This window comes from Elephas maximus, chromosome 6 (assembly GCF_024166365.1).
Source record: "Elephas maximus indicus isolate mEleMax1 chromosome 6, mEleMax1 primary haplotype, whole genome shotgun sequence".
Taxonomy (NCBI): domain Eukaryota; kingdom Metazoa; phylum Chordata; class Mammalia; order Proboscidea; family Elephantidae; genus Elephas; species Elephas maximus.
Genome location: NC_064824.1, coordinates 36,294,911 through 36,322,667, shown reverse-complemented (window position 1 = coordinate 36,322,667; position 27,757 = coordinate 36,294,911). Strand labels below are relative to the sequence as shown.

Sequence of the window (27,757 nt, the reverse complement as noted above, 5' to 3'; positions counted from 1 at the left end):
AACTCATCTGGAATTATGACAACTGAAAATGTGATCACATTGACTTTAAAATATTGAAATGCATATTCAGATAAATACGCTGTGCAAAATATTCTGGCTATTTTTTCTTTAAGAATGTACTTTGCTTCAAAGTAAGTTCTGAAGAGAAAACCACCCTAGAGACTTAGAGGGTAAAGAAATACCAACTTTCAGATATGGAGCATAGTCAGATTCTCACTATGCTGTTTTCTAGATTCTGAAACAAACAAGACTCTTAAATGCATTGAGGCAGGTCATAACAAGGAAATAAATACTTTGAGGATTTAAAAAATAAGACTCACAAGGAAAAGTAAAATTAATAAGCAAAGATTGTAGAACCTGGACTTCACAAATTATTTGAGCCCTTGGGTAGATAAAGAGATTTCATACAGGCATTGATGCCCTTATCCTTCACCAAAGTCATTTTGAGAGCATAACGGTGCTATTCCCTGATTATACTGTTGGTGTTTAGCTATACTGTAGGTTTCTAAGATGGTTCAGATTTTCCTTTTCTAAAATTTATTTAAAATATCACAGTATATCACTTTTTCCAAATAAATTAGCTGAGTGCTCAAGAAATTTGAGGGGGAAAGAGGAATACAATTAGAATTATTGAGACTTTCTGTATTACCTGGATATCTCTGCCTTATCATTTTGTGGGTACTTTTTTTTTTAATATGAATGTTTATGATTGTCATAAACTGTTTTGTTTGCACTGTCCTGGTGATGCTCCCAACTACTGGCTAAGTCACTTAGTATGAATTTTTAATCATTAATTTACCAAAGAAGCGCTGCATTTGAATTCATAGTGCTACAGAAACTATGCTGAAATCAAGCAGAGTTGAAAGCCATAAACATTAAAACAGTCTACTATGTTCTTTGTCTCGGTATTTAGTTGAAGAGCCTTTCCTAATCCTTGCTGATCACCATGAGATAAGGAAAATCAGCACTGATGGCTCCAACTACACACTTTTAAAACAGGTACGGCATTCTCACCATTCCCTAATATTCAACTTGCTGACTTTGGGTATGATTTCAAGCTATGAAAAAAGGTCACAACTAGAAACTGTATCACTTATTCATGATATTTGCATGTAATTATGTAGGATTATTATAAACTTTATTTTGTTTGAACTTTATTCAAGCTGCCAGATTTGCCTCATCGTAGTGGTCAAAGAAAGTAAAAAATGGCATAGTATAAATAATGCAAAAAAATACTATTTCAAGAAAAGGCACATTAAAAAATAAATAAAATTTTCTTATGAGATAGTTTGCAGATTACCCAAAATGCTTCTACCAGCCCACCACCCCCTGACCTTGGGATTTAAAAATAAATACCATTTCTGGAAATTCAAGTTGTTGCTTATAGAACCAGGAAGTAAAGTGGGATTGATGACATCTAGGGTTTTTAGCCTTTACAATTTAGAATTAGCTAAAGAGCAAAAGTGTGATTGTAGCTCAGTCATGATTAAAAGACTGTGAGGTACGTGTTTTCACTTTTACCCTCTTCATCTTTCACCCCTACTTAATTCAAGACAATCTGGGCTTATTTGTTCTGCTTTTTGCATCCTATTCTCAGAGTTTATTTATATATGTTATTTGAGATGAAAAGGTTTGATTGCCATTTTAAAATAGGATAGAGAACTGCAAGTTGCTCACCTCAACTTTTTTTTTTTTCCTCCCAGTCTGCTGCACAAAATCCAGTCATTAAAGCTAGGATGATTAGTACATGGACTAGAGAAATCACATGCACTTAGTTATACCATAGTTTTAAGTTGTCAAGAGAAATCTCTACCTTGAAAAGATTCAGTTTGTATCCTGTGATGGTTAAGGTTATGTGTCAACTTGGCTAGGCCAGATTCTCAGTGGCTTGACTAGATGGTTAAGGACTTGGAAGCAACATGGTTGGGAAATTGGTGACAAGGAGATACGGGGAAGAGGCATGTGGATATACCTCTCTGAATGGGCCAAAGAAGTGAAGATATTTGTGTCTCCTGTAAAAGCTCACCAAAGGGTGATCTCAGCAGAGGAGGATTTTAACAATCAAGTGGACAGGATGATGAGTTCTGTGGAAACCAATCATTCTTTTTTCCCAGCTACTCCCATCATTGTCCAATGGGGTCATGTACAAATTGGCTATGGTGACAGGTATGGAAGTTATGCATGGGCTCAGCAACATGGACTTCACTCAGCAAGAATGACTTGGCTACAGACACTGTTATGTGTCCAGTCTACCAGCAGCAGAGACCAACACTGAGTTCCCAAATGGCACCAATCGTTGGGACGATCAGCCAGCAACCATTGTGGAATGGGGAGTGTTTTGTTCGTACTGGATAGACACGCTAGATATGAATTTGCCTTCCCTGCATGCAATGCTTCTGCCAAACTACCATCCATGGACTTACAGAATGCCGTATTCATCGTCATGGTATCCCACACTGCATTGCCTGGATCAAGGAACTCACTTTGCAGAAAATTAAATACAGCAGTGGGCCCATGCTCATGGAATTCACTGGTCTTACCATGTTCCTCATCATCCTGAAACATTTGGCTTGATAGAACGATGGAATGACCTTCTAAAGACACAATTACAGTGCCAGCTGGGTGGCAACATCTTGCAGGGTTGGGACAATGTTCCAGGAGACCATATATGCTCTAAACTGGAGTCCAATATATGGTGCTACTTCTTCCATAGGCAGAATTTGTGGGTCCAGGAATCAAGGGGTAGAAATGGAAGTGGAATCACTCACTATTACCCCTAGTGACCTACTTTCAAAGATTTTGCTTCTTGTCCCAGTGACCATATGCTCTGTGTGTCTAGAGGTCTAGTTCCAAAGGGAGGAATGCTCCCACCTGGAGACACAACACTGATTCCACTGAACTGAAAATTAAGAATGCCACCTGGCCACTCTGGCTACCTCATAAATCTGGAACAATAAGCGAAGAAGGAAGTTACTGTATTGACTTGCGTGACCGATACTGATAGGGGAAATTGGATTACTGCTATTATATAATGAGCATAAAGAAAGGTATGTCTGGAATACAGGAGATCCCTAGGGATGTCTCTTAGTACTGCCATACCCTGTGATTAAAGTAAATGGAAAATATAGCAACCCAATTTCAGCATTACTACTAATGGCCCAGACCCTTCAGGAATGAAAGTTTGTGTCACCCACCAGGCAAAGAACTATGACCAGCTGAGGTGCTTGCTGAGGGCAAAGGATATATGGAATGTGTGGTAGAAGAAGGTAGTTCTAAATACAGCTATGACCACATGACCAGATGGAGAAAAAAGGACTGTAATTGTTTTTAGTATTTCTCCCTTGTTTGTTATGTACGTATGAGTGCATGAATATATATATATTCTTTTTTTTTGCAAATATCTGTTTTTTTTTCCTCCCTTATCCCATTAATTATTGTAAAATATAAGGTGCAAATAGGGCTAGTGCATTTTCTTTTGTACATATGTTAGTTGTATCATGTTAGTCACAAGTATGACTTTACAATTGTCTTTATTTAGAGATTATGTATGGTTTAAGGAGATGCATACCAGTGTCAAGTTGACAAGGGGTGGACTGTAATGGTTTAGGTTGAGTTTCAACTTGGCTAGGCCATGATTTGGCAGATATCATGTAATCATCCTTCATTTTGTGACCTGATGTGAGCAGCTAATCAGTTGAAAGGGAGTGCCCTTGGGGGCTTGGCCTCCATCCAATATATATAGATGTACTGCTGAATTGTCCAATTCTAAAATTTTATAGTTAATCCTCTGGATTTCTATTTGCTGTCTCTTTATGGATTCTTGTAGCCTGTTTTAAGCTTGTCATTATGCTCTTCTCTAACCTTAAGTTCCTCTATTGCTTTGTCTGTGTGCTCCTTGGCTTGTTCCACATTTTGCCTGATCTCTTTTCTGTTCTCTTGAAGCATTCTGTGTATTAATCTTTTGTATTCTACCTCTGGTAATTCCAGGAAGTTCTCTTCATCCGGAAGATTTCTTTAGTCTTTGTTTTGTGAGCTTGCTGAAGCCATCATGGTCTGCCTCTTTATGTGATTTGATATTGACTCTTGTCTCTGAGCATCAAAAAGTTATTGTATTTATTTATTTTATGTTTGCTTACTGTGTCCTAGCTTCTTGTTTTGTTTTGATATGCCCAATAGGCTGCTCATGTGATCTAGTTTGATTACTGGTGCCTTTGAAGCTCTAACATTCTGTCACCAGGTGGTTAGACCTGTTACTACGTATTTGAGTCCAGGAGCCCATTTACTTTTCTTATATGGATTCAGTTCAGGTGTCCAGATAGTCGGTCACTGAGTGTGTGGTGCAGGCTTTCACCTACAGTCCTAGATGGGCAAGGATGATTGGTATAGGCACAGGTATCTGGCTGCAGTAGGAGGTCATGCACTGAGCAAGGCAGGGGCTGACAGCTGCCCCTGAGTGTCTGTGAGGAAAGTGTGTCCCCATTCCCTAGAGTGCATAGGTGGGTGGGTTTTGCAGCCAGACTATGAACACCCAATTCTGTTGGCTGTAAGGATTGGGAGGCATCACCTATTCTTGGACCCCTGTGGCGGGTGGCTGGGGGGCATGGGTGGAGCCACCAGTGCTCAGGCCCCTGATGTGGGTAGGTGAGGACGCTGCTTAATAGGCAGAGCAAAGTCAATATCACAAATCTGCCTCTACCATATAGCTGATACAGTTGCAGTTAGGCTTCAGATATATACCTTGTTGTACTGTGCTAGTGAGGGCCTATACTGTTGTAATGGGCCCACAAGATCTATGCAGGAGTAAAAGGCATTAAAATCCATGGATCCCTATGCCTATGCCTAGGCAAAGAAGCTGCTTTTGCCCTGAGTTCCCACCTTAGGGGAGCCGGCAAGTTATTTTTCCCTGTTTGTTAATTTTCCTCTTCAAGGCTGGGAGAATGGCTGAGGGTGTGTGATGGGTCCTATTTCTGGCCCAGGGGATGTGGCAGTCTCTGAAGCCAGCTCAGACCCAGTGCAGAGTGGGGAGAGGGCAGGTATATGAGAGAAGTTTTTCCCAAAGAGGTGTTTTTTGATCCTCGTGGTACGTTAGACACATGTACTTATCTTTTGCTAATTGAGTGTCACTTTTCACTGGTTCTGACGGGTTGAGCAGACTCTCTGCCACTTGGTCTCTCCCAGTGTGGAAAATGCATCCTGAACTCTTCTGCTTGCCTCACTGCGCTTGCTCCAGTGAATTCAGCCTGCAGGGTGCCAGTTACCACAGGGTCAGGACTGGCAACTCCTCGCTGCTTCTCAACCGTCTCTCTCTCCCCCTGCTGCTCAGCCTGATTTCTCAACTTTGCCTTTGATGGTCAGGGCTCCTAGATTGTCATATATAATCAATTCACTTGTTTTTTGGAGTCTTTGTTGAAAAAGGGACCAGAGGAAGCCTCTGACAACTCCACCATCCTGGCCCTGCCTCCTCCCAATATATATAGAAGTTCTGGCAAAGCTTGCCCTTTCTGGGTCCTGAACCGAGTTGTCATCCTCTGACCTCCAGTTCTGGGAACGTGAGCCAGTAGCCTGCTGTCTGACCTGCCAACTTTTCGTTCACTGGTTTTGCTCCTCTACAGAACCCAGCCTAAGACGTTTCTGTTTTGCTAAAAATTTCCCTTTGCCCCAACTGTATAATAGGCAATAGAATATGTGAAAACTCTACTAAAACAAATGTACCCAAAATAAGGATATTTCTGGTTTTTGTAGTATCTTTTTATGCCAGCTTTAGGGACAGATGAAGACCATCTATGTGGTGCATTTTCAGCTATATAAAGAAGACTAACAACTAAAATGATTTTTGCCACCCACTAAAGGAACCTTCCACTGCTATTGTTAAAGTTGCCTTAATTTTGCTTATGGATTTGGCCTTATTTTAAGTGCAAATATCCATTAGCAGATGTGATAATTTATTCTTTCTGACAGTTGAATTTTCTAGCCTTTCCCTAGGTCACAGGTTGAAAATGGAAATCTTACATGAAAATTCAGATTTCTGGCTATCATGAAAAATAGGAGGGTATACAGTACTGGGCCCACATTTCTGAATAGCCTCAATCTGAGCTTTGTAGCAGCTGCCCCTTTGACATACGGCCTGTGCTTCTCAGTTGACTGGAGTCTTCATTCTTTCCATATGTGCTTACCACATGTATGGAGCCCCAGTGGCACAGGGGAATGGTAAAGCCTTTGGTTGCTGTTGCTAACTGAAAGGATGGCAGTTCAAACCCACCCAGCAGGTCTGTGGGAGAAAAAACTGGAAATCTGCTCCTGTAAAGATTGCAGCCTAGAAAACCCAATGGGACAGTTCTTCTCTGTTAAATGGGGTCATTCTTAGTAAAATTGATTCAACAGCACCTAACAACATCAACCACGCGTATACTTCCCTTATTCACGAATCTCTGTGAGGTTTAGACTCATTCTTTAAATCTTTAGCTTACTGTAAACCACCAACATCCACTGTATCATACTATTTCTCTAACAATCCTTAGGAGATAGGGTAAAATATAAAATGTTTTCCTGTTGTTTGTAAAAATTAGACAGAATACTTAAAATATCTATAAGAATTAGATGACTATATCTTCAAGAGATAAATAATATAAGAGAAATACCCTTGGGGAGAAGTTTAAATATACACAATTACTTTAAAAGGAAAAAGTTTTACTGCACAAATGGTTTTCTTCATTAATTAACTTAATTTAATCCTTTTGTCTAACTAGTCTAATTTGATAATTTACTAAATATCAAAAATTACCTCATTCTTTTGGGGTATGTCTCCACACTACAATACTCTGTCTAAGACTCTTTGTACCTTTAAAGTGAGGTGTACCAGCCATTAATTACTTGGCATGGTCTCTGGAAGTAAGACATGTTTATTTTCTTTTTACTAGTTCTTTAGACATTCCTACTTTTTAGACTACGCTTTCTCAGTTTACAGGGAGAAAGTTCTGTCTTTAGGATATTCTATAGATTTAGTTGAACCAAAGATTTAATTAGCAACAATATTAATTGTCTTCGTGAAAGAACTATAAGAGAGTTTCATTGACAGCCTCTTGCTTCAACCCAATAAAGCTCCTTGTTTCATATTCCAAGGATTTCTACTAGTAATGTTTTTGTTATCTTTCATGGCTAATACATTGTCAGAGATTGTTCTTAATGGAGCTAACTGATTTTTCCCTTGATGAATAAAATCATTTAAATCTATTTCATATAACTGAATCACTTTAGTATAATGAGTCAGTTCAGACCCATAGTGACCCTATGTACAAAAGAACGAAATGATGCCCGGTCCTGCGCCATTCTCAAAATCGTTGTTATGCTTGAGTCCATTCTTGCAGCCACTGTGTCAGTCCATCTCGTTGAGGATTTTCCTCTTTTTTGTTGACCTTCTGCATTACCAAGCATGATGTCCTTCACCACGGACTGATTCCTCCTGACAACAAGTCTAAAGTATGTGAGATGTAGTCTTGCCATCCTTGCTCCCAAGAACCATCCTGGCTGTACTTCTTCCGTGACAAATTTGTTCATTCTTTTGGTTGTCCATAATATATTCAATATTCTTTGCCAACACCACAATTCAAATGCATCAGTTCTTCTTCCACCTTCCTCATTCATTGTTCAGCTTTCACATGCATGTGAGGTGATTGAAAACACCATGGCTTGGGTCAGGTGCACCTTAGTCCTCAAAGTGACACCTTTGGTTTTTAACATTTTAAAGAGGTCTTTTACAGCAGATTTGCCCAATGCAATGTATTGTTTGATTTCTTGACTGCTGATTCCATGGGTGTTGATTGTGGATCCAAGTAAAATGAAATCCTTGACAACTTCAATCTTTTCTCCATTTATTGCTTATTGGCCCAGTTGTGAGGATTTTTGTTTTATGTTGAGGTTTAATCAATACCAAAGGCTGTAGCCTTTGATATTCATCAGTAAGTGCTCTAAGACCTCTTCGCTTTCAGCAAGCAAGATTGTGTCATCTGCATAATGTGGGTTGTTAGTGAGTTTGATGAAGGTGATCACTAAGTAAGGAATTAGAGAGTGGAGGAATTAAAAACAAGTCTTAAACTCAGTTTTGCCTAGGACTGCTGGGAATATGTAACTTCTGACAGGGCACATATTTTAAGTCACAATTTCCATAGAGCGTAATAGACATTTTCAAAGAGTTCTAGGAGGTAGAAACTTCATTTTTTTCCTTTCACAGATTTTTGTCTACATACGCAGAATAAATTAGAAAACAGAATTATTTCTCCACATTTTCTCTCAGCCAAAATCAATGAAAATATAACACCCTTGCCTTAATTATTTGAAAATTTTATGTGTAGCTGATTCGAAGTATGATTTACCTTTAATATCCTGAATTTTACCCTATTTGTTGTTATAGTCAGGAACAATTTCAGGAAGTTTATTGCATAAAATTACAACAACTCGTAGATATTTTTGTTACACAATATATTCTAAAATACGGTTGTAGCTAGGCCAGCTAGAACTTAAATTCATATACCACATTTAGATATAACATGGATTTTAGGAATGAAAATTAATCAAGTAGCTTTTCAATATGTTATCCAACTCAATTCTAACAGTGTCTTTTATTCCAGTAACATTGTACAGAGAAGAAAAACACAATTCCTAAATTAATTGTCTTGAACAAAACAGTACAAATCTTCAGCTACAGAAATGAAAGAAGCAATAGGATTTTGAGAAATGAATGTTCAGCTCTGAAACCACTGGGATGACTCTAGTTTTCAGACATTATTTGGACCATGCCTCTTGACTGTTTTAATGTTTCTTGCATATGATTCAGCAAAGAGTGCATTGTACTGCTTTCTGAGGGGAATAAAGGTAAAGCTATAGAAAAAATGGCCAGCTTGGCTGGATAATTATGTCAGAATTCAGAGCTTCAATTCCTCTGCATTTATGGCTTTAATTTATGACAGTGATTTGCTAAATTTGAAATTGGATTTTCCTTATCTAAATCGATTATTGTAAAGAAAGGAATAGAGTAATGCTGCCATGACTGGGATTATGGGAAAGTCTTTCTTAAAGTTAGAGACAAATTTTTCTCTCCCTTTTCCTTGTAAATTCTCTAATTTAACCATCTGAATTGCCAACCCATCAAAGAATCCTAACCCAGTTAAATTTTTCCTCTAGAAAGAAAAACATTTGAACAGAAAGGATATTATGGTCTGCTACTGAAACAAATTTATTAAACCCTCTATAGAACTTTTCTGTAATATATGCAATTTGTATTATATAACTTTAACTGATTTTGCATAGACAACATCCCCAGTATGTCTGGTTAAGTGTATTTAGCTAAAAGATTCTCTTTTTTTAGCATGTGAATAGAGATTTCATGAGTCTTTTGACTCTGTGACTGAATGTTAGTTTTTGGGGGTTGTTTTAGCACTTATAGCCAGATAACTCTTGATTTATGATTGATTAGTCACATCGTCTTGAATAATAAACTATCACCAAGAAATATACTTACATTTATTCATATAGGAGAAGTGAGGGATTTACACTGTGTGGTGTTTACTGCTTTGTGTCTCTTGTTAATGAACAATGGCATACAATTCTGTGAGGGTTGGCTATTTCGGGTTAACTTCATACTTAGGTTACCCTGGTGGCGTAGTGGTTAAGTGCTATGGCTGCTAGCCAAAAGGTTGGCAGTTTGAATCTACTAGGTGCTCCTTGGAAACTCTGGGGCAGTTCTACTCTGTCCTATAGGGTCACTATGAGTCAGAATCGACTCAACAGCAGTGAGTTAGTTTTTTGGTTTTATACTTGGAACTGTAGAAAAAGAAGTTTCTTACGTTAATCCAAACAAAAGCATAGGTGTTAACACCATCATCAATAGAATTGAGCCTTGCTAAGAAAAGAAAAAAAAGTCATTATTTTCCAGAATGTTCCCTGGGTTGCTTCTATTCATAGGCTATCTTTTGTCTTAGAAATTTCTGGAAATAAATAAAATCTGAACATTAATTATTTAGCTTTAGCCTGAATCTTATAAAGACTTGTATAAGCTTAAGTCCATGTTGATATTATTATCAAATTCTGAATTTTGATAGTAGATTTTGGAACTGAGAATTTCATACCTGGCAATTACCATCTGTTATGGATTGAATTATGTCCCCCCATTATATGTGTTGTTAATCCTGGGGCTCAGTGGTTAAGAAATCAGCTGCTAACCAAAAGGTTGGCAGTTCGAATCCTTGAAAACATTATGGGCAGTTCTACTCTGTCCTACAGGGTTGCTATGAGTTAGAATCTACTTGATGGCAACGGGTTGGTTTTTGGTTTTTATGCCTGTGGTTACAATCCCATTTGAGAATGGGTTGTCTGTTTTGTTAAATGAGACAGGATTTGTGTAGGCTATATGTTAAATCAATCTCTTTTGAGATAGAAAACTATATTAAACAAACAAGCAGAGAGACACAATTATGGTGCTGGTGAAGACTATTGAGTATAGCCCATGAGCTGCCAAAAGATCAAACAAACCTGTCCTGGAGGAAGTACAGCCAGAGTGCTCCTTAGAACCAAGAATGGTGAGACTTTGTCTCACATACTTTGGACATGTTATCAGGAAAGACAAGTCCTTGGACAAGGACATCGTGCTTGGTAAAGTAGAGGGTCAGGGAAGAACAGGAAGACCCTCAAGAAGATGGATTGACACAGTGGATGCAACAATGGGATCAAACATAGCAAGAACTGTGAGGATGGTGCAGTACAGGTCAGTGTTTCATTCTGCTGTACATAGGGTCACTATGAGCCGGAACCGACTCAATCACGCCTAACAAAAAACAAGAGGTGACATCCTGAATTCATACTTCTAGCCTCCTAAACTGTGAGAAAATAAATTTCCAATTGTTAAAGCCACCTACTTGTGGTATTTCTGTTATAGCAGCACTATATACCTAAGACACTATCTTTAACCCCAAACAGAACAAAACAACAACAACAACAAAATTTGTCTCCCTGATGACTCTCACTTGTAAGACAAACAACTATAATAAATGACTCTGTGAAACAATTTAAGAGTTAACAGTAACTTTAGGGCGAACATTGAAGCAGCCTAGTTCTACTTAGATATAAAGACATGTTTAAAATTTCTTATGGCTTTACCAAATTCTGTAACTTCAATTAATTTTTAACCCACAAATATTTATATATTAATAAACTATTCAATCCTTAAAAAATCAGTTAAAGCACTTGAAATTTTTACTGAAGCTTTGCTAGTCTGTTGAGGTAGTAAATCTGTGAGCCTTAACAGTAGTCTGAACTAAACTAACCCCTAAGCAATCATTTGAAATAATTCAGCAGTTAAGAAGATTCCAAGATCCTGAATGTACAGCTCTCAAATCAAATCAATCATTTGGCATAACTGCCAAACCAAAGATTACAAAATCAAGAAACCCATTCACTGAATCTATGTTCTGTTTTGTTAGCTGCTGAAAAATGATAACCATGAGTCTGAAGGGAGAAATTTCCTCACATTTTCACCATGTGAAATAAAAAGATGTCGATTACCCAGTTCCTCGTAGGGCAAATACTTAAGGTTTTGACTTTTAAATTCTAATATGACACTGTATTGCCTAAGGAGCCGTTTGAAACATGGGAAAAAAGAAAAAAAAGAAAGCTCATTTATGTTGTTGTTGGGAGAAGAGCTTTGGGAAAAGTAAAGTTTTTAAGCCCCCTTTTCTGACTTTCATCGGATGGTTATCCAGAGCTCATCGTAGATCTTCAGAGAGTTTTTTACATTACAGTTCAGTTGTATGTTCTTTTCCTCTTCTTCATAGGACAGGCTATAATGGCATCAAATTTATATTTAATATTAACCTAAATTGAGAGTCTTTCACTTGATTTCTTTAGAGGCAGTTTGTTCTCACATTACTATTTAAATCACTATTTATAAACATTCTACATTTTTAGGGGCCTACTTGGAAAATATTTTCAAATAAATTATGTAACATCTTAAGTTTATGGTGTGGGGAAACATGTAAAAACGTGATGCTTTTACAGATAATTTTTCACAAATGCTCTTTGTTGTGATCAATAATATTATTGAGATTCAAAGGGAGATATGATGATTCACGTGAACTTCTAAAACATTAAAGAGTAATTTGTCTTAACTATTATCTAATACATATTATTTATTTATTTTTTTAGGGATTAAACAATGTTATTGCTATAGACTTTGATTTCAGAGAAGAATTCATCTATTGGATTGATTCTAGCCGGCCGAATGGCAGCCGCATAAATAGAATGTGTTTAAATGGAAGTAATATTAAGGTAACTAGATATTGTGATGGGATTATTGGATATTTTATTGTTATGGTTGAATTGAATAGAAAATGTTATTTGATGATAATGATACAGCTCATAGAATGCAATAGATTGGTTTGAATTTTACATTGTACAGTGTAAATTAATACTTTGAAATATGAGGCTTTTTTATTTTTATATTTCATTATGAAACCACTACTTGTGATGAGATAAAATCAGATTGAGTAAATGTTGGATTGGAACCTCAATCACAACCCTAGAAAATATGATGGATGCTTTTAGTTTTGAATGATTAATGTCTGAGATTCAACTGTGTTGATTTAACTAAAAGAAAAAGTTGAGTCAGAGAATTTGTAACTGAAAAAATTACATGGTAGATTCTAGATTAAAATTATAGCATTATTAAAATTAACCTACCTTAGATGGAAATAATTGAATGCATGTGTATAAAATCATGAATGTTCTGATTAGGTAGAATTACAACTAAATACATATTAGAATTCCATATGTGGACAACATGCACATTTTCTATGTTTTCCTGAACTTTAAAATAAAATTATTTACACTGTATATGCTAAAGTGTATTCTAGAGAAGTTGTAAATGCAAGTAGATGAATGCCACGAATTACTGGTAGCGTAGCGGTTAAGTGCTTCAGCTGCTAACCAAAAGATCGGCAGCTCGAATCCAGCAGGCGCTCCTTGGGAACTCTGTGGGGCATTTCTACTCTGTCCTATAGGGTAGCTATGAGTCGGAATCGACTCGATGGCAGTGGGTTTGGTTTTGGTTTTGGTATTTTTTGTAGACATATAAAACATCCAACTACAATTTTTGGTAGAAGCAATCGATTTTGAAAATATGAATGAAATCTTGAAGTCTGTATATACAATTCCATAACAACCAGTAGGTTGGGTCTAGGTGATTCAAGATAACTGTATTTAATGTTTTCTATGCTGAAATATTAATATATTGTATAGAACAAGAAAACAGATGATTTATCAAATTTACTATATTCTTTGACAATTTCTATAAAAATTCCTGAAGTTACATTATTTAAATTTTCTCATATATTTTATTACATGATACTTAAAATTTTGGTTGTCTTTATATTTTCTGAAATATTTTAATATCTTTAAGACATTAAATAAAGTCTCTACGACCCTGCCACTCTATCCCATTACTACTTTAAATCATGTTATAACATAAGGTCACAAAATACATCATTAGTCCATTGGGATTAATAATTCACTGATTTTCATTTAAGTAGTAAGCCATGCCAAATTCTCCAAATTTGAAATTTGGGGGAAATAAGAAGAAAAATTATCTTGCAATTAGGTACAGTAGATTGATATCATCGATTGCTGCAAATGTTTATGTTGCTATTTTTCTGTGTGTCTAGTATTGATATATGTTTGTATTATTATTGATTAGGGAAAGAAATAACTATAGAATGATTTCAGTGTTTTCTTGTCTCTAACTATATCATTATTACTTGTATCCTGCTCAAAGTTTCAATCGCTTGTTTCATGTAGCCCTGAAAACACTGAGAACTCAGAAATAGCCAGTCACATAATTCAAGGATCCTCTGTCATTTTGTATGTATCCTGTTTGTATACAAAAAGCCTATAACCTTATTATATTTGATACTGACATAGGTTAGAAATGAGCATAGAGGTCATATATTTTTACTTCTCATAGGTTAGGCTCAAAATATTGAGTACATGTTCTTAAGTTTTCTTTTTTTAGTTGGTAATTTAAATAGGCAAGGGTAGTTGTGAGAGTGTGAATTCTACTGGTATCTCCTCTAAACCTACTAAATATAAATACTACCAATAATTCTGTGTGTGTGTGTGTGTATTTACATGGTAGATTTTTTTTGTCCCTAATTATAAGAGGCTACACTGTAATGAAAATGTGATCAACAACTGTGAAGCTGACCCAACAGCTTTTTATTCTGATTATTCTTTCTTAAAGCCAGTATGTAATTTCTAGAGACCTGGTTATATATTTGGCAATTTCTCAAGAACAAGTAAGTAATCCTACTGGAGTAAATTGTTCTATTCTTACATACATTCCTTTACTAATTTTTAAATATAATTCTTTATCTCTTTAAAAATCAAGAAGTAATTGCTCAGTTCTTAGACTAGGCATTTACACTGTTAACTTGTTTCATCTTTATTTTGTTAGGTAGTGCATAATACAGCTGTCCCCAATGCACTTGCTGTTGATTGGATTGGAAAAAACCTCTACTGGTCTGACACAGAAAAAAGAATAATTGAAGTATCCAAACTCAGTGGCTTGTACCCTACTATACTCGTTAGCAAAAGGCTGAAGTTTCCAAGGGACCTGTCTTTAGATCCTCGAGCTGGGTTGGTAACAAATATTAAAAATTTTAAGTTGAAGATTAAGACTGTGGATTACATTCAGTGTGGTAAATCTGGTTCTACAGACTCATGATGTGGAAATTCAATGTGAAATATAAACGTGTAGAAATTCTCACTGAGAATTAAAAAAAAAAAAAAAAAAGTTAATGTGACTGCCGTGGTGAAATATATTGAAATGACTAGATTTTACAGTAACTATTTTTAAGTTTTTTGACAGAACTCTTTTTTTAAACCAATTGATAAATGTATTTTGGAAATGAATAAAACATACAGATTTCACTGAGTTTAATGCCTTTAAATCTTGGAAGAAAGGCAGACCAGGAAGAAGCTCTCAGATCGCGTTTTGCAGTGTTGGTAGTAGTCACAGATGTGATGATGTAGTATCTGAACCTCTTTGTAGAAAGAGACATATACTAAATCCATGGATAAAAATTAACAAGGTGTCGCAAAGTGAGAATATCGAGAAATGTCCGTTTTAGATTTCAGTATTTAAAATTAATTGTGAGAATGGACACTAAGTCATGGTAGTGATCAAGGACAACAGGCTGGATATTTCAAATGAGGGACAAACACACGTGAAGATATCAAAACTGTGGGGTGTATGGCTGCTAAACTATGGTAATTAACATTCACTATCAATTCTGTTGTTTTGTTAATACGTTGTATCTCTGTTTATTGGCCCTTCATGTTTATAATTGATAAAATGATCATGTCATAGTATGTTTAATAGCTTAATTTTAAACATTAATTTGGGTAAAAGCAATACCTAATGGGGGAAGATCTGTACTGTAAATAAATTTCTGCTCCCAAGGTAATGTGCACATTTTAACTTTTCACTATATCATTGTGTAATCATTTTGCTACCTTTTTGAATATTTTATTTATCGTAGCAACAGAAGAGTCAAAAGAATGTCAATTCTGTATTACCCGAAACTGGGTAGTAACAAGAGAGTCTGTTTCTATGGATGATACAAGAAATAACAGCCAGATACACTAAACTTGGCTATAAATTATATTCATTCATAAATATGTGAATATTTTAGTTCCTTTAATATTTTATGAAGTATTTTCGAGTGGCCAAGCCATTGCTCTTTTTCTCAAAATCAATATGGCAGGCTAAACTTCTTACTCTATGGTCTTCAAGATGCTTCACTTGGCTAAATGAAAGAAGCATTACTCATTGATAACAACAGTCTGATGGAATTTCCTACTTGTAAAGCAAAAACTGTACCCTAGCCCAGTGAATATAGCTGGATCTACTTTTGGGTATTGTTTCTCCCAGGTTACATTTATTACCCCATAAACTGAAAGCAGCCTGAAGTTATAATCAATATAAAGCCATCTATTAAAAGTGTCGATTAAAACAGCAAAGGGCTAAATTATTGTAGATGTCCTGAAAGCATTACTTGCTATCAATTGAATAATATTTGGATTATTATATGGATATGCCATATTATAACAACTAAAAGAGGTAAAAATTCAACCTTATTATGAAATAATTAAAGCCACCTCTACTAATAGAGGAGCCCTGGTGGTGCAATGGTTAAGAGCTGGGACAAGCTATGGCTGCTAACCAAAAGATCAGTAGTTCAAATCCACAGCTCCATGAAAGCCTATGGGACAGTTCTACTCTGTCCCATAGGAGTCACTTGGAGTTGGAATCCACTAGGTGGCCACAAGTTTTTTTTTTTTTTTAATCCTAATAGATGGAGGCCTGGTGGCTCAGTGGTTAAAAACTCGGCTGCTAACCAAAAGGTCAGCAGTTCAAATCCACCAGCCGCTCCTTGGAAGCCCTATGGGGCAGTTCTACTCTGCTGTATAGGCTTTCTATGAGTCAGAAAAACTCAAAAGTAGTGGGTTTTAGGGTTTTAGTCTAATATATAAAATGCAATACCTTTTGTTTGTGCTGTTTTGCTAGTACTCCAGGGTGAGACAATAGGGGAACCTGAATTTAGCTTTTGTGTAATGAGCTTCAGGCTGAAAATGCTGTAACTATATAAAACGTTGAGCAAAGTGGCTTCAAAACAGCAGCTTAAATTATTAAGTTATTTAATAAAATTCCTATTGAGTTTTTATACCTCAGATTATCACTGTGATCTTGCATATGCTTTGAATATGCCAATACTGTAACCCCCTGTTTCCTTGAGAAGTATGATCTCTGTCCTGAGATAGTATGAGAAACAGGGCAGAGACCATTTTAAAGGGAGGATGAGGACCATTGGACAATCTAAACTTTTGTGAGGGAGTGTTTTATTTTTTCCCTGTATTTTAATAACCTATCAATTGCTGTCCAATTTGGATATGGTGGTTAGAAGAATGGTAAGAAAGGTACAAGTAGCCAAATACTTTATTTTCGTAGTTGTCACATTAAAATCCTAATTTTTCTTGCTATTCTAATCATCCTGTAATCTAGTCTAGTTTGAGAACAGGTGTTCTAATTAATCATGAATTCTGAATAATTGTTTTAAAAAAATATGTTAACTGAAGACTAGCATGAAAGAGGAGCCCTGGTGGTGCAGTGGCCAAGAGCTATGGCTGCTAACCAAGAGGTCTGCAGTTCAAAAACTCCAGCCACTCCTTGGAAACCCTATGGGGCAGTTCTACTCTGTCCTATAGGGCTGCTATGAGTCAGAATCGACTGGACACCAAAGGGTTAATGAAAGATTTAAAATGAATATGTGATATGACAAGTTAATGGGCGAAAAAAATCTCATCTACTTATTTATCTACTCTATTCAGTGCATATTTTCATCAGCATTTAGCATTTATCTGGAACTGTTCTAATTGGAAATATAAAATAAAGGGCACAGTCTCTCTAAGTATTTAACAGTCTAGTGAGTATAGCGGTGTGTGAATAATTAGAATGCAATGCCATGACTCATAAGATAGAGAAAAATAGAAAAAGTGTGTGTCTCACCTGAGATCATAAAGCTTCCTGGGCAAGAATGGTGGAGTAAGAATCAGCCAGATGATATAGTGCACTTCAGGGCTGGCAATATTTCAGGCAGTAAGAGAAGACTTCTTGGGAAAGAACAGACACATCAGAGCATGGCACATTCAAAGAATTTCAAGAAACGCATATGATTATAACCAAGTAAGGATAATATAATAAAGAGATTTTGACACTAAATCTCTGTACAGAGTAAAATATATCTGGGAGAAAACAAAAAAAAACTACAAGACCATGGCCTGGGCAAGCAGGTAAGTAGAAGACTGATTTCTTCAGCATATGGAGGACACAGGTAAAGAGGCAGTTTTAAGAAAGGGAATGATAAGTTTGTGGACCTATTGAGGTTAGGAATTCCCATATACTAATAACGATTAATTGTGAATATCAGTACAATTTCTATAGTATTTTATCAATTATAAACATATCTTTCAGTTTTATCACTTTAGATGCTTATAGCATTTACCCAAAGTCTCTGAGTGAGCATAATAGTATTTTTATTATGTTCCCCATAATTCAGTCTCAAAATGACTTTAATTAGGTAAAAAATTAATCTGGGAATTTAACCCAGTTTTCAGGCTTTGATGCCATATTTCTCCTATTACAACACGTTAGAGTTTTCAGCAATGATATGATCTTGGACCATGCACCATACAAATGAGAAATAAGAAAACAAACAAAAAGAAGTGTACCTTTTATTTCCATTTTAATAATTAATTACAAAAAAAATTCTGAGTTGTTTGAAACTAAATGAAGAAATCTGCATGTGCTGGGTTGACTAATATACCTACAAAAATCGTGTCCACCTGGAACCTATGAATGTGAGGTTACTTGGAAGTAGGGTCTTTGCAGATGAAATCAAGATAAAATGAAGTCATATTGCATTAGGGTGGGCCCTAATCCTATGATTAGTGTCCTTATAAAGCCAAAAAAAAAGCCATCACAGTTGAGTTGATTCCAACTCATAGAGGCCCTACGGGATAGAGTAGAACTGTCCCATAGAGTTTCCAAGGAGCTCCTGGCGGGTTCAAACTGCTGATCTTTTGATTAGCAGCCATAACTCTAAAGCACAGTACCACCAGGGTTTCCAGTGCCCTTATAAGAAGAGGGAAATTTGGACACAGACATACTCAGGGCGAAGATGCTCATATGAAGATGAAGAAATTGAAATTATTCTGCCATAAGCCAAGGAACACCAAAGATTGCTGCCAACCCCTAGAAGCAAGAAGAAGCAATGATGGAGTCTTCTCTAGAACCTTCAGAAGACAGCATGGCTCTGCCTACACACTGACTTTAGACTTCTAGCGTCTGGAGCTGCGAGAGAATAAATTCTGTTTGTTTTAAGCCACCCAGTTGTTATAGCAGGCCTAGAAAGTGAAAGCATTGTATGAGTCATTACAAATATGCTTTATTTCTCAATCCGTACCTTCGTTTATTTTCCTTTTCTAATAATCTACAAACAAATCCACAAGAAAAGAAAATCATTAAGTGCTATTTTGAATTTGAAACATATGTTAATGAAAATATGTGTAGAACACTTTATGTAGTCAGTATTTGTATCCATTATTGATTATATGAATCATGATTATGCAAATAAATTTCAAAAGACAACATCTTTTGCTTCTGTATTTTGGATTACTCTACCCTCTCTTCCTAGAATGTCTTTCTACTTCTCCAGCTGGAAAAACCCTCCATTTTTTCCAAAGCCAGCAGAAATATTACACACTCAGTGAAACATTTTCCAATTATGTCTAAGTAGTCAGCACATATAGAACACACTTAAGAGTTATTTATGTAACTGTCTAACTCTTCATCTAGAAAGTGAGTTCTTTTAGCATAAAGATCAGAGCTTAATCATTATTTGTGCCTAGCAAGGAGACTCTTAATATCACTGTTGAATGAAAATAACAAATAGGTAACTGGATATGCATAGAGCACAAGGCATAGCCACAGGGACATTGTATGTGTTCCTATGCACAGACCAATACATTGGTCTGTAAATAACCTGCATGTTTCAAGGGTCATAAGGGAACTTATGTTGTGAGGGAATGAAAGGCATACCAGGAGTGATAACTCAGTTTCTGATCTCTATAGGGAAACACAGAAATACCTCACTGAACAGTCACGTCAAAATTTAAAAAAAAAAAAAAACTTTTCATTTTCCTTTCCAATTTTTAAACCTATCCAAACAGCTGATTTCTGTATTCCCATATTTAAGCAAAAGCTCACAGGACATGATTATAGAGTAACTTTATAATTCCAAATCAGGCTATTGAGTAATTTTATCATTCAAAATCAGAATTTTTGTAGGTGGAGGAACTTCTCATCATTTATTCCTTAAATCAATGAAAAAAATAGTGAGGACAATGAAAACATCTAATTTAATTTATTTTAGAGAAATACAGTGTCTTATATTTGCTTCAAAAGACATCCTCAGAATTACAGAAGCCTGTCGTTATGGTTACAAGCAGACATTCTTTTATATGTTTACGCTTGCTTATAACTTAGGCAAAAAACAAACAATCAAAAACATTGCTGTCAAGTCGATTCTGACTCATAGCTACCTTATAGGACAGAGTAGAACTGCCCCATAGGGTTTCCAAGAAGTGGCTAGTGGATTCAAACCACTGACATTTTGGTTAGCAGCCAAGATATTAATCACTGTGCCATCAGGGACCCATAACTTATACGGTGTATATTATTTGGGGTTGAGATTTTTCGTATGTGATCTTGGGTAGCCATTGCATATTATCTGGCAGAAATTTAGTGGTTTCACTAAATTTTTCATTTTCCAATTTTAATTATTTATAGCAAATTTTGTACATAGGTGATATTTAAGGGGTTGTGTTCCAGTATGGAGCCCTAGTGGTGCAGTGGTTAAGCACTGGCCTGCTAACCAAAAAGTCAATGGTTCAAACCCACCAGCTGCTCCATGGGAGAAAGGTGGGGAAGTCTGCTTTTGTAAAGATTACAGCCTTGGAAACCTTATGGGGCGGTTCTACTCTGTCCTGTAGGGTCGCTATGAGTCAGAATTGACTAGACCGCACACAGCAACAAAAACATTTCAGAAGTTAAAATTTCCATTATGTCTAGTGTTGGATTAATGAGACACATGAAAAAATGTGTAAGTAGTAGTGGTATTTAAGTATGGAAAATAAAATTATATTTAACCATCCAAAATTAGCTATGCATTCAGAGAGTCACAATAAATCTTTTTTATGAAGGCTCATACTTACCTCAGTACATTTAAATTATACATTTCCTTAAATCAGTACAATATTTTCATAATATTCTTTTTGCTGCAAAAAAATAGAAAAATAATGTAATAACATACATAAAATCCAGGTAAATCATGTAATAATACATGTAAAATCTGTATACAATAGGTATTACTCAACCTATGTACATATTCCATACTAAAAAATTCCATACTAGTTCAGATAAAATAATAACTAGCATTTACTGAACATTTGTTATGAGCTTGTAAAAGTTTTGAGTTTATTACACACTTTATCTCATCTAATCCTTACAGTGAACCTATAAGGGAAACTATTATCATTCCTTTTCAACGTATGAGTCAATCCAGGCTCACTGAGGCTACATAAATTGCCCAGGTTTACATAGCTAGTAATGGATGACCCTGGAATGTAAATTCAAGTAATCTGTTTCTTACACAAGTAGATAAAAACTTGTGTTTTATTGCCTTTGAGTAATCAATAAAACCTGTGTTTTACATGAAGACATTTGACTGTGAATCACAGGAAATTATGGATAACATTACAAAGGCTGAGAATTTCAGAACACTTTATTGTACTCATGCAGAACTTGTACATGAAACAAGTGGCAGTCATTCAAACACAAGGAATTCTGCATGTGGTTCAGAGTGGGAAAAATTGTGTGGTAGGGTTGTATCCACATTACTTACACAATCTGTGCGCTTAACAAATAACCGTAGAAACTGGAATACATGAAGAAGAATATGGCATCAGGATTGGAGACTCATTGAGATACAATCTTGCTTTCCAACAAGGAAAATAACTTGAAGGACTTACTGATGAAGATCAAAGACTACAATCTTCAGTATGGATTATAGTTGAATACGAAAAAAAACAGAAATCATTACAATTGGACTCATAAACAGCATCATGATAAATGAAGAAGAAATTGAAGTTATCAATGGTCTTATTCTACTTGGATGAACAATCAATGTCCATGGAGCCACAGTCAAGAAATCAAACAATGTATTACACTGGGCAAACCTGCTGCAAAACATCTCTTTAAAGTTTAAAAAGCAAAGATGTCTCACTTTGATAAGTGTGGTGCATCTAGTCCAAGCCATGGTCTTTTTAACTGTCTCATATGCATGAGAAAGCTGAACAATGAAAAAGAAGACAGAAGAATTGATGCATTCAAATTGGGATGCTGGCAAAGAGTATTGAGTATACCATGCACTTCCAGAAAAATGAACCAAGCAACCTTAGAAGAAATAAAACCAGAATGCTCCTTAGAAGCAAGGTTGCTGAGACTTGGACTCGCTAACTTTGGACACATCATCAGGAAAGATCAATTTCTATAAAAGGACATCAGGTTTAGTAGAGGGTCAGTGAAAATGAGTGAAGGCCTTAATGAGATGGATTAACACAATAGACACAACAATGTATACAAACATACCAATGATCATGAAGATGGCACAGGACTGGGGAACATTTTGCTCTGTTACTTAAAAAGTAGTTATGTATAAGGTTGTCGTGAGTCAGAATTGACTCAACAGCACTAACAATACAACCTGTTTCTGAGGCTTGTTTGCTTAAGACTCCAAATAGTGTTACTTAGGAAAAAAGGCTAGCATACAAATCTAGAGACCCACATTTTTGTTTCAACTGGGCCATTAACTATCATAATGGATTTGGGCAAAAGGCATAGCTTTTTTTTATTTTTTTGGTCTCAGTTTATCAGTAAAATGAAAGCCTCAGGATACATGATCCTCAAGAAATGTTAAAAAACTAAAAATTTCAATTTAGTTATATTTTCTTCTAAAATTTGAAAGAGATAAAAGGTCACTGTTCAAAAAATCATATATGTTAACCTCTCTACTCCCAGTAATTAGCGATATCTGTCATATAACAGGGCATCAGAGAATCAGTGTATTAAAACATATTTCTCTTCCTACTTCAGGATAGCTTCAGGGCTTATCAGAAATGTTCTACCACTGATTTATTGAGTCAGGTTCTGTAATTATGAGGCCTGAAAACCTATATCATTACTACTTTGTGTTGTTCTATATGTGTTGTTCAAATACACATGTGATAAAGAAAAAAAATCTTGTAGACTACAATGGGCTAAAACCCATTTTCCCAAAGTGTATTCCCTGACGCAGTAGTCCTGTGAACTTCTTTGTTGGTGTGTGCTGTTGAGTCCATTCTGACTCACAGTGAATCTATAGGACAGAGTACAACTGCCCAAAAGGTTTCCTATGCTGAAATCTTTGCCGGAGCATATTGCAAGGTCTTTTCTCCTGAGGAGGTGCTGGTGGATTTGAACCAACAACCTTTTGGTTAGCAGCCAACAGCTTAACTATTGAGCCATGAGGGCTCCTTGTGAACTGCTGTAAGAAAATATAATGCCGTTACTCACAACTATGTGTTAAAAAAATAAGTACTAGAGCTCCATCTTTGAGAATCACAATGTCAGTTAGCATATTAAAGGATCTGAGAATTCCTACAAGAGATAATAAGAGGATGATCTTATAACCAATTTTGAGAATTGTGAACTAACACCAATTGGGAAGAATTTGTGGAGAACAGAGGGGCAATGTTAATTATGTCTGAATGAAAAAGATCTATAAATGAAGAGGCAGGAGGAAGGCACATGATTTGATAAAACCACAGAAGTGAAAGTATGTTAGGACTACAGAAGTGAAAATGTGAAACTATAAGTATTACTCTGACTAGAGCTGAATTTCATACATATGAGCAGTGGGGAGTAATGTGGAGAAGTATACTTGGGCCCCATAATGAAAGACTCAAATGTCAGGCAGAGGATTTCAGAGTAGGAAATTTTAACAGTCTTACTGAGAAGGGTGCAGCAGATGCTGATCTCCATGAAATATCCTCTTTCTCTTTTTCTGATTATTTTGGTTCAAGATGATAAGACTAGCCAAATGAAAAAGTTGAGAATACAGATGACATTTTAGAATCGCAATTATACAGAGGTCAGGCCATATAAAAATGATGATTTAGTTAATGACTTCAAAACTATCATCCATATCCAGTCATTTACTGTATTTTTGTTGATAGCATTTAATGGAAGAAGATCAACTTTGTTGTTGTTAGTTACCATCGAATTGGCTCTAATTAAGTGCAAGGACTTGCAGAGTAAATGGCTAAACAGATACACGTAAATGCTCTTTAATTAAACCAATTTGTATAGGACCTTTTTAATGTTTCAGAAATTATTGAAATACTGTTCTTATTTGCCTATACACGATTATTAAAAGCATGACATATGGTTGTATAGAAGCACAAATAACTTTGGTCATATCTAACATATGTGAAAGAAGCTGACATAATCATATCACATTTATTAGAAAAAAATTGATATGCCAGTGTTCTCAAAATTCAGCAGCCAGTAAAGCTGGGGAAATGTTTTAACTTCTTCTTTTTTTTTTTTTTTTAATTTTTATTGTGCTTTAAGTGAAAGTTTACAAATGAAGTCAGTCTCTCACGTAAAAACCCATATACACCCTGCTACATACTCCCAATTATTTTCCCCCTAATGAGATAGACCACTCTCTCCCTCCACTCTCTCTTTTCCTATCCATTCTGCAAGGTTCTAACTCCCTCTACCCTCTCATCTCCCCTCCAGACAGGAGTTGCCAACATAGTCTCAAGTGCCCACCTGATCCAAGAAGCTCACTCCTCACCAGTATCCCTCTCCATCCCATTGTCCAGTCCAATTCCCATCTGAAGAGTTAGCTTTGGGAATGGTTCCTGTCCTGGGCCAACAGAAGGTCTGGGGGCAATGACCACCGGGGTCCTTCTAGTCTCAGGCAGGCCATTAAGTCTGGTCTTTTTATGAGAATTTGGGGTCTGCATCCCACTGCCCTCCTGCTCCCTCAGGGGTTCTCTGTTGTGTTCCCTGCCAGGGCAGTCATCGGTTGTAGCTGGGCACCATCTAGTTCCTCAGGTCTCAGGCTGATGTAGTCTCTGCTTTATGTGGCCCTTTCTGTCTCTTGGGCTTGTAATTACCTTGTGTCCTTGGTGTTCTTCATCTTCCTTTGCTCCAGGTGGATTGAGATGAATTGATGCATCTTAGTTTAGATGGCCGCTTGCTAGCGTTTAAGACCACAAAATGGGATGCAGAATGTTTTCTTAATAGATTTTATTATGCCAATTGACTTAGATGTCCCCTGAAACCATGGTCCCCAGACCCCTGCCCCCGCTATGCTGGCATTTGAAGCATTCAGTTTATTCTGGAAACTTCTTTGCTTTTGGTTTAGTTCAATTGTGCTGACCTCGTCTGTATTGTGTGTTGTCTTTCCCTTCACCTAAAGTAGTTTGTTTTAACTTATTTCTATAAGATAAATTTTTTCATTTTTCTTCTTTCTGATCCAGTTTCTTCCTTTTTATCCATATTGCTATTATCTCTAGAATAAGCAGATATGTGCTCCTCCATAAATTTACAAGAAAGGCATGGATTACATGTTTTTCTAGAAGACATATTTTACTACCATATGTTTGTGTCTCAAAAAAAAAAAATACTAGTTAATAATTCAAGATTTAAATAAACAGAACACCCAGATTTTGAAGGGCATGACATATATCACTACTGAAGATTTGGGATTTTTCAAACTATGTTCAAGTATTGGATAGTAACTCCAGTATGGCCCTATATGAGACTAACTGTGACATTGTAAGGCTAGGGTGTGCTTTAAGTTTTGACTCTCAAAACCCGCTTTGAGTCTCTGCTCAAAACAGTCTTCATTTTGCTTAATTCTTCTCAGAGATATATTTCTCCATTTAAATACCACAATTTAATGATATTTCTGCTAGCAAAGGCTGTTTTCCATTATCTTTATAATCCATCGTCCACTGCCTTTTTCCACACCCAAAAGTGATAGTCAACACAAACATGCAAACACATTTCTTACAATGCTTATTTATGTTAGTCCTGTATTTGGTAAGTGGCTTTTACTGAAAACCTTTTACTTTAGAGTGTGGTTAAAATACCTGAACATGATTATTTCATTCAGAATTTATAAGAAAAACATTTTTTAAGGAACATTTTAAATTTTAATTGAATATATCCATTTTAAAACCATATAGAATAATTTCCTTACTGTGTTCTTTTGATTATACATCTTTCAAATCTTAAGGATTAATTGCTATGGATCCTTTCCTTAGCAAAAAGGAAGGACGAAATGTAGGAAAACTATATTTCAATTTTAGAGTTAGAATGTGAAATAATATTTAAGATCCTCTAACCCGAATCTTTTGGGAGAAATATGTGTCAATCTGCTTCCATAAAGATTAAAAAAGATTATAGCCTTGGAAATCTCATGGGGCAGTTCTACTCTGTCCTATAGGGTCACTATGAATGGGAGCTGACTCAATGGCAACAATGGGTTTAACCAAAATCTTGAATTATATTGATAAGAAAATGTATCCAAGAAAATAAAGTGACTTTCCCTACTTGAGAAAAAAAAAAAAAAATGGTTTAAATTAAATGAAGATAAATTCCTAAGTAATCTCTATCACTTATACTTTATTTTTATTTTATGGGGTGCAATATATATATTTAATTCAAATGAATTAACTTTAGTATCAATATTTCTTTCTTCGTTTTACTGTTTTTTTTTTTTTCCCTCACTGTCTGAAATGTTCTACTCTTGAACATCCAATAAAATGATTTAAATCCGTGTTCTCCAATTGAACTTTCTGTGATGATGGAAATGTGTCATATCAGCATTGTCCTATAATAGCCACATGTGACTATTTGAACACTTGAAATGTAGCTAGTTTAACTAAGAAACAATTCTGTTTATTAAGTTTCATCTGATTTGCAATAATTTAAATTTGAAGAGTCACAATTAACTAGTGCTACCATATTGAACAATGCATATTTAAACAAATAAAATATACTCCTTCATAATACATTTTGAATAATTCATAGGTAAAAAGCAAAAAGAAAATGATATATATGTTGATAGTGTTATTGCTCCAACATTATAGATGCTCTTTTAAGGCTTACATCTTTTAGTTTGGGGCATCTATAATTTGGTAAGACCTGTAGAAATATTATATAGTATATATATTTTTTGGGGGGGTTTATATATATATATATATATATATACAGTTTTATACACTAAAAGGAAACATGTTTAAAATTATGTGGATATTCCACATTTGTTTATAGTGCAGGTTTAATTAAAAATCTTAGAGATGTTTACACTGAAGCATAATTCTTTGAAGGTACCATTCGGAAAGTTTTCAGGAATTAATTGGGAACAGCTGAGCAAATGATTGAAATATTGTCTGATATGTTGCTCTGAATGTCTGTAAACAAAATGGCTACTGATTTTCTTTCCTAGGTATTTGTACTGGATTGACTGTTGTGAGTTTCCTCACATTGGACGTGTTGGAATGGACGGAACCAATCAAAGTGTTGTCATAGAAACCAAGATTTCTAGACCTATGGCCCTTACAATAGATTATGTCAACCATAGACTCTACTGGGCTGATGAAAATCACATTGAATTCAGCAACATGGATGGTTCTCATAGACACAAAGGTTGGTCCAGTAGCACGAATTATTCAGTATTTTACCAATGCATAAAATTTGGAAAAAACATATAAATATGTATATTTTATATACTTTCATAAAACACATTTCTTAAAGTTACATTATTGGTCTCCTTTATAACAATATTAGTAAACTAGAATAGATATATTTATTCAGAAATTATATAATTCATACATAAAAATAATTTTGATACTGTCAATGTTTTCTTTAATTGTAGTTTTCTACATAGTGTTTCTATAATAAGTAACTGGTAGCTTTATAAGTTAATATATACATGTGTCCTAACTGAAATAGGAGTATATTTGTGTTTAAAGGTGA

General features: G+C 35.6%; 1 protein-coding gene across 1 annotated transcript in view; it reads left to right on the top strand.

The window, feature by feature from the left end:
- LRP1B (LDL receptor related protein 1B) overlaps window positions 1–27,757 on the top strand; it is a 1,748,032-nt gene that overhangs the window by 1,461,218 nt on the left and 259,057 nt on the right. The window contains exons 57-60 of the mRNA XM_049888441.1: window positions 914–999; window positions 12,193–12,315; window positions 14,495–14,676; window positions 27,228–27,427. Of these exons, the coding sequence (XP_049744398.1) occupies window positions 914–999; window positions 12,193–12,315; window positions 14,495–14,676; window positions 27,228–27,427 (591 nt within the window). The remainder of the gene's footprint in view (window positions 1–913; window positions 1,000–12,192; window positions 12,316–14,494; window positions 14,677–27,227; window positions 27,428–27,757) is intronic.